Source organism: Rhodamnia argentea, chromosome 6, assembly GCF_020921035.1.
Source record: "Rhodamnia argentea isolate NSW1041297 chromosome 6, ASM2092103v1, whole genome shotgun sequence".
NCBI classification, from domain to species: Eukaryota; Viridiplantae; Streptophyta; class Magnoliopsida; order Myrtales; family Myrtaceae; genus Rhodamnia; species Rhodamnia argentea.
In genome coordinates, this window is record NC_063155.1 from 31,882,933 (window position 1) to 31,891,347 (window position 8,415).

General features: G+C 42.3%; 1 protein-coding gene across 2 annotated transcripts; it reads right to left on the reverse strand.

Annotated features, from left to right (window-relative positions):
* Window positions 1-252: 252 nt before the first annotated feature.
* On the reverse strand, window positions 253-7,446 carry LOC115745956 (B3 domain-containing transcription repressor VAL1-like). 2 transcript variants are annotated; one of them, XM_048279918.1, is made up of 13 exons: window positions 7,050-7,446; window positions 6,252-6,333; window positions 6,068-6,166; window positions 4,743-5,140; window positions 4,569-4,658; window positions 4,347-4,443; window positions 4,080-4,254; window positions 3,394-3,470; window positions 2,865-3,290; window positions 2,714-2,763; window positions 2,415-2,528; window positions 2,242-2,309; window positions 253-1,269 (listed from the first exon to the last, which is right to left on the reverse strand). In XM_048279918.1, exons 1-13 carry the CDS (start codon window positions 7,157-7,159, stop codon window positions 548-550), a joined length of 2,508 nt encoding a protein of 835 aa, XP_048135875.1. In that variant the 5' UTR covers window positions 7,160-7,446; the 3' UTR covers window positions 253-547. The 2 variants fall into 2 exon arrangements, with proteins under 2 accessions (XP_048135875.1, XP_030537466.1); XM_030681606.2 differs by having other exon boundaries at window positions 4,569-5,140.
* Window positions 7,447-8,415: the final 969 nt, after the last annotated feature.

The following is an 8,415-nucleotide window of genomic DNA, read 5'->3' on the forward strand; positions in this document are numbered from 1 at the left end:
AACCTTCATCAAGAGATAATGGTAAAATCTGGCCAAGTCATTCGTGCCTTTATGATGCTTGGCGAGGGCAGCAGCTACTCGCATTAAGTCATTCACCCAAGCCCATTGGATTGTTGGATACTTGAGATAAACCGGGCAAGAGCACTCCCGAGGACACTCTTATCTCTTCTACGAGGTTTCGTAGACTTTGGAGTTTTAGCAATACGAGTGTTATCCCTCTGACATTGTGACATCTGAAGAGCACGATCAATATAACCAACAGAAACAGAATGGCTTCTCAAATAAGCTTGATGGGCAAAACTCTATATCGCATCTCAAACACAGAAACTTATTGTCCCTTCTCAATCCTGATATCTATATCAAACACGGAATGAAATGCAAAAGTCCCAAAATTGTCGGGTGAACTCGTTCCAGATCAACACTCCCCACATATTAAGTAACATTTTGTAATTTCTCAAATTTCAAAAAAGAGGAGACAAAATGTAAACTCGAAAAGTCCAATCTCAACCAAAAGATGTTTCAGCAGAGAGACTTTGAGAGCCTCGGACTACCCTTCATCGCCTGCATCATTAGTTTCATATGAAATGGATGGAAGGCACTCTCCGTTGTACAGTCGTTTCTCCTTCTCTTCGACGGTCCGTCCGAACAAACTGGAGCTTGTGCTGGCTAGATGCTCACATTGCAAGGTGGGAATCACACCGTGAGTTGAATCATTTGCTGAAAGATACTTAGTTTCTTGAGTAAACCCCGTGATGCTGCGTATTTCTCCATCAGGCTGCACATTCTCGTGGTCGGGGTGGCAGTTCAGGTCAATATGGCCATTGCTGCTATCTGCCACCTCTGTCTTTTTCATCTGACTGGTTACATTCTCTCCGTGATTTATCTCAGATGAAGCATTCGCTAAAGTTCCGTCAGTTCCTAACTCATGACCATGATGAATCAGGTCCTTGTGCATATTTTCGGCCTCCCAATCTGATTGGCATTTCTTTTTCCGCAACATCAGAGTTTTGAAACGGCGCTTCACTGTCATGCACACATTGCAGGTACACGTAGGCTTGTGCTTACCCTTCCCACTGGGGGGTTGGATGCACACGATGCATGTGCAACCTGGACGATGACGAGGGTGTTTTGTGGTCACCCCACTCGATGGCTCACCTGGGTCGTCTATGCTCTCCCCAAGAACAGCAGCACTAGCTAAAGCATCCAAGCCAGAAGTTTCACCATCTGAATCTTCCCTATGGTCCTCATCAACCCTTTGTCTTTTAACATCTGCACTATGTAATAAAAGTTATTCCTCATCCTTTGCACTTTCATTTATCAGAATTTCGACATGAAAACTCTCAAGATATCAGAACCCACACAAGTTGACTGAGAGAAAAACAAAAGTGAACAATCATAGGAAAAGCAATCATCAGAAGATTTTTAGTAAGTCCACGTAGTATTGTATAGCTCTCCTGTCAAGCATCTGTAGAAACGGACACACCAAGTCATCTTATTCACCCTTGTTCTAATCAACCCCCCTCCCCCCCTCTTCATCTTTTGGATACTCCAGTCACCAAGCATGCCAATGAGAAATTGATCAAGGATTTTTACGTGCTGACATCAGTAAATATCCAAAGAAGTAATGTAGGAAAGAGCCTGGAGCTGTTTGCATAATTAGTTATCACCTAACCTCCTTGAAGACTATTGTGAGGGCGTCATGTTTCTTCCCACCCAATATAATGATCCCAGAAAGACTATTCTTAAAATCACAGCAACCCCCCAACAGCCAAGTAGAATTTCCAGAGATTTTATGAACTTCCTCTTGAGAAGGATCAGACAGATCCTTTTTTGGAGTGAGAGGAGTGGAAAAACATTATCCCATTGAGAAGGAAGTGACATAACTGCTTTTGTAATTTATCAAGAACCAAAAATTAGCGGCACTTCTGCGATGGGAACAGCTAGGAAAACAAACAGCCAGCAATTCAAGGATATTATTAAATAAGTGAACCAAAAGAGGTGCCACAGATCATATAAAAAACAGAGCAACTACATAATCCTCTCACATTGAATAACCCCACAAAACTCTGCCCAAAATTTAGCAAATAAGATCAGATAGGAAAATAAATCGCCAACGCACAATCCAACATCCTACATAGAACTAAAACTAAAAATACAGTTCCTCTGCTGAGAAAGTAAGTTCATTCCAACGATTTGCCAATCTAGTTAACCAAAGCAAAAGGAAAAATCCTCTACTGATACCTTTGTTCACTCTGAGAAGACTCTCCAGCTCCTCTGGGCTCATCTCATCTGGTGCGGAACAAATTCTCCTGCAACACAATAAAACTCAGAAGGGAGATGGAAACATTATTCTATCCTCATTCCTATGATTATGCCAACGATATAACCACCAGAAGCACCAATGCAATTCGCACCTTCTAGAGTCCCAGACATTGTCCGAACATGTCCATCTAGAAGGAAGATGAACATCCATAGGCAACTTTCTCCATTTGGAGCAGTCATCACACTGAGCCCACTGTTCAGGTCCCCTGTCAGAAACAAGTTCACTCCTTTCAATGTGATATGACGAAAAAAATTTCACTAGCGTTCACAACTATTCAAAACACTACTCATAATCATCAATTTGTCGCATCATGTATGAACAGTTTGTAAGAATCTGTCATGAGATTGAACAGTGCCCTGCCCACTCAAAAACAACAAATGATAGCCTCACCCAGAGAGCTGGCTTACGAATATAGTCCTCTTTCCAAATACTGGGGGTTCCTACATTAGTTGAACATTGATGACGTTAATAAGAAGAAGCACATGAGGGAAGAAAGTACTATTTGGCCCAAGTAAAGGGAAAAACAAACAGTATGAGTTACATCATATTCTTCGAAAACGTGACCCTCAACAGTGACGGTGCTTGGTTTTACACATGGTGGGGGTCGTAGCAAATCTTGAGCCTCTTCCCATGTTAGTCTAAGCTCCAGAACATCTTCATTATGTATTAGCATTCTCCTGCTTTTTGACCCTATGTTACGAGTCCTTTTCTTTTCAGGAACCGGCAATGCTTGTTTGGCCGGGTCTTGACATGTCCTGCCCACGTCGTCCTCAGTCTTGTCGCAACAGGTGTCAGCATCGTTATTACTGAGAAGCTCAGATGAAGGATTCAAGCGGGGATCCTTGATTCCATTTGAAGTCCGGAAAAGATTAGAGTAATCATCAACTATGGGTAGACTTCCCATGAAGGTCTGGAAGGAACCTCCCCTGGATACATCCCCATTGGGGACTATGGATACTTGGTTTTCCTGCTTGTTTCATCATTATACCATTTTAAGATGACAAAGCACCTTCACATGATTGAACGCCAGAGATATGAACAGAGAAAATAGAATGCCTATTGAGTTTGACCTGCAGATCACTAGAGTGTGATGCCTTGCGAAAACCCATAATGAGCTTGCCTCCGGGATCGATCCTACTAAATATTACTGCAATTAAAAAGAACCCAATGAGCATTTAACTGCGCACTCTCACTCAAATGACATACTGAAGAAAAATTAAAAGGAAATAGGAAGCGGACTAAAAATCTACATGTCGATGCACAAGATAATAATATCAAAACAGGCACTCAGTTAAAAGCAGAGCGCTTGTCATAAAGCAAAGAGCGTGAGACACTCTGCATATGTGAATGGTGCTTAGCAAAATAGAACCAACCTAGCAAAAGAGAACCAGAAAAGCATAGGAAGCTTTGGGGGATGATAAAAGGTTAACCTCAAGTTCACAATACATAAGATAGTACGATAATTACCGAATGATAAGAACTTTGTTAAACTTTTTTACATAAAAAAAAAAAAAATCATCTTGTTCAATTCTGATCACAAATGTCTTTCATAGTGCATTAACCATATGAGAATCAAACACAACTTTATCTCGTAAACTCCGTTCCAATATGCATGCCCAATTATGACAACCTTAGTGATCCTGTTCCATGTGTGCTAGCTGCCATGTCAAATGCACATGAAATAAGTTCTACTTTTTACTTGCGGTTTAAGAACATACATGCTAAAATGCCTTGCTGAGAATAGCAAATAGAATACCTGTATCACCAGCTCTGAGCTGCATGGACTGTATGCAAGGCGTAACACCCTCTAAAACATACATTCTGCTATTATTATTGGGCCAAAATCTAAACTGAAAAGTCCATTCATTTCCCTTTACATCTTGAATTCGCACTGGAATACCTTCTGATTGAGATATAGGAGGAAAGTATGCCTGCACAAATTTCCAGCTTAAAAAGTTGCTCAGACTTAGAAGAGAAAGATGAAATGAAGTTTTTAGTATGTCTAGAAATCTTGAACGCTCACTTCAGCACAAGCTTTTGGCAAGACCAAACGACCAATTCGACCAGCATCACTCGCGCTAAGAACCTTCTCAAAAAGGGGAATGATAGTAGAGTTTAAACTTAAAGTGGTTAAGTTCAACCCTCTCTTCAAATAACATTTACAAATAACCATCCAAACCAGAAAATCCCCGTCCAGGAAGATTTCTGAGACCCTAAGTAAGTAGCAGACAATAATCAAGGATACTCTCCAGACAATTGCTGCAGTTCCTGGTCAGTGATTCTAGGCCAGTATCGAGGAAGTAATTGATTCTTTCCCCGCCCTTCAGCGGGTGGCCTGGCAACACGCACTGGAGGAATTTTAATTGTCTCTGGACCTGCTATGCCACTTTTAGGAAGTTTTGGCAAGATTGGACGAGACCTTGGTACTTGATGGAGGGAAGAAGGCCCCACGGTCTGACTTCCTTCCCCAACCCCACCAGAGAAAGGTGACACGATATGAGAACTTACACCTGGGGATCCCAAACTGATATTCAGAGATGGATGTGGAAGAGATCTGTGTGTATCCTTCAATTTTAACAAGAATTTGCCGTCCTCCAATTTCGTCAACTTATGTGATCCAACTGTGGGGTCAGTCCCATGTGACAAATCAATAGCAGCTTCCCCACTGAATGGTCTTGTCTCTTGTTGTACTTCCCCATAAGAAGCACGAATATCATCTCTAGGAGCTTGAAGCAAGACTTTCGGTTCATTGGACATGAACTTGTATAACTGCATCAGCTTCTCCTCATCTGTTCCTCTATCTTCAGTTGAAGTGGGCTGCAGATCATCGTTTATAATCATCAGCAAGCTCAACAAACAACTAATTCACTTACTTTAAAGCTAAATTGCCTGACATGGATTCTGAAACAAGGGATATGAAGAAATGGTTATCCTACATATACAAACAGATCAAAATGAAGGCCTGCTGGTCATGAAATCCCAGGTTTTCATCATGCAGGGACAATAACAAATAAGGCCACCAGAACACGTATGATGGAAAACCATTGATATACAGCTCTGATAAAACTATTTCCCGACAGCAGGAATACTCTATCAGATTCTTCAGAGCTTTTCGACCAAAAAAATAAATTAAAAGATTCTTCTGAGCTTCTTAACTAAAGAAACAAGGAAAGTCAAGACTTCCCACCAAGTTGATTTTTTATATTTGATTCCAGTAATTCAAGAAATGGAGAAGAGTATTTGTAACATGAAAGGATATGAAAAACCCTCAAATTGAAGGGCCTCTGAGATTCTACGCCATAAGGCATAGGACCACTCAGTACCCATTCAGAAGTGCTTTAGGATTGTTGCTTCAAGCCCCAAGAACATGTCCAAGAAAAAAGTCAAGAAGCAGACAGAGAATCCCCACCAAGATGATTTTAAACAGAAAGCCTTAAGATCTTATCATCTGCAACTTTAAAATGCCAAAAACCATATATCAGGTGGAAGCTGTCAGGGTACTGGTAACTAGCTTTAAGTTGAATAATCTTCAATTAAAGCTCATGTTTTCAAAATAAAAGTCTGGATAAACTCAATTACAGATCCACAAGGCAGTACAAATGTACCATTTACAAATGTTATATATGACACTTTCCAACAGCAAGAACAATGATCATGCCACACTGCTTCGGCATTAAACTACCTCTACTACGAATAATCAAAAAATATAATTACTGCTAACTGAATGTTGACAGCAAATCTTACTGGATGAGTTTGATTCTTTGAACAACTAATGCACATGACACCTCCATAGTCCACGAACTCGACCAAAGAACTTGAGGCAATGCATCCACAGTGGAGGCGCTGCCACAGCCGAATACAATTAAGTGAAAAAGTAGAGAAATAGAGAAAGGGGGAAAAAGCACAAAACAGAGAGAGAGAGAGAGACCTTGGCGCAAAATCTGCATTCCCTCCAGCCAGATTCCTCCTGGTGGAAAAGATCGCAGTAGAGGGAGTTCTCATAGGCAGACCTGAGGAAATAGAGATCAATGAACATAAAGTCCCAAAGAAACAAGCGAAATGTCAAAAGCAGTGGTTTAAATCAAACCAGAGGAAGACAATATGATGGCTTCTATTGATCTAGCAAACTGGCCATGAGAACAACAAATGGATATGAATAGTCCATGAAAAGAGACTCCCAAAGGCAATCTAGAAAGAGAAAAGGCGGCTGTTGTAGTCATATTTGAGTTCCCACTGGTTACGGGGAGACCGAGTTTTACTACATACTTTTTGACGCTACAAAACCAACGGACTGTATATCTAAGCAATGTTGATGTGATTATAAGCTGTAAGCAGCAGTGGAGAGCATGGAGTCGTAATCCACAGTTACAAATTCCGTATCTGTATCCAAATCTAGTGTCCTCCCAAAAAAGAGCATATGAGCTGGGGGGTGGACTGGTAAATGTCAGTGTCATCGGGATTTCTGCAATCCCACTCTCACAAGTAAAGACTCAAGCAAGCTACGAGGAGGAGAAACAGCTGCTCTCACAAATCTGGCGATGAAATTAATGATTCTATGGGGGAATCGAAAGCATGGAGAATAATGCTAGTCGAATTCAGAGGGGAAAAATGCATCCGGCGACGGGAATTATAAGAGAGAGAGGGAGAGAGAGAACGCCAGGCACTGAGAAGAGAGGAAGGAAGAGAGCACAATCCGAAGGTGCAGGCGGAGAAACAGCAAACGTACCCGCACTGGAGGCAGAGATGAGCGAGGCCACCAGATCGGAGAGGCCAACCCTTGGTCCAGTCGGGACAAGGAGTCCCGCACGATTCGTTCATGCAAATCATGGAACCCATCCGACCCCGAAACAACCAAGATCACGACCAATCAAGCCCAATACTCGGGAAAACCCCGAAAACCCCCCTGTTTGGATGGATCGCGAATTCAGGGGCCAAGGAACAAGCACAAGACATGCATGCACGGGGAGGCGACACAAGGATAGGGAGCGAAAGAAGGAGAAGGGCAAGAAGTGGTGGGGGTGGGAGTCAGGGAAGCAAATTCAGGAGGAGCAGCGAATCAGCAGAGGAATTGAGAAAACAATAGGGGAGGGCATGATCTAACAGTGCAGTGAGAAACGGAAGGTCGTCGTCGTCGTCTTCGGAGGAGTGGGGATCAACTGGGGAGCAGGAGGAGAGCAGAAGGCGGCACGACGACCAGAGCAAAGCAGTGGTCAATCGAGGTCACGAACGGCGGGAGGCGGGGGCACAGAAAGCGCGCTGTTGATGTAGTGGTTGTTGTTGGATCGACAGAGAGAAGGAGGAGGAGAAGAGAGAGAGTGCATGCAAAAGGGGCGCAGATGCATAATATGCATGCACGACACTTCAAACAGACACTCTCTCTCTCTCTCACACACACACACCGCTTAACGAGTCGTCGTCGTCGTCGTCTCTCTCACGCACTCGCACGCTCTTTTCTTTTTCTCTTCTCTTCTTTTCTTTTCTTTTCTTTTTCTTTTCTTCCTTTTTCTTGGTGGGGTTCTGTTTTTTTTACGGGGCACTGATTGACAGAGACGATCTCAAACATCCCCCGTGGCTTTTCCCACGACCCCGTCAAATATCCGTTTTTTAATTACTACGTCACTTCCCAATTCCTTCGCCATCTGCGTCGTCGTATCAAGCACCGTCCTACCGTCCTGCCTCTCCGCATCGTTGATCTATATCAACGGAGGAAAAGTAAATAATCCTGACTCTTCTTTCCTTCTTCTCCGCAAGATTTGTACATATGGAAGTCAAAGTTCCTTCCAGATTTTCTCTCTCGTTTTTGAAGATTCCAATTCTCGTAAATTAGCCTCCTCCAAGACATGCCGGTCCAACGCCTCGTGTTGTTATTAGAAGAATTTCGTTCTTCTTTTTCTTTTCCTATTATTCTTCTTGTTATCTAATTATAAAAACAAAATCTTATCTAGATTTACTACGTGTGCACACGGTCGATATTGAAAAGAAAGTGCAAAAGTAAGGAAATAAGAGCACTGTATTTGCCACAAAGAATATCGATCAAAGCTTAGATGTTTTTGATGTACATTGTGCATGGAGGGTTGGTGTAAATTTGTGAA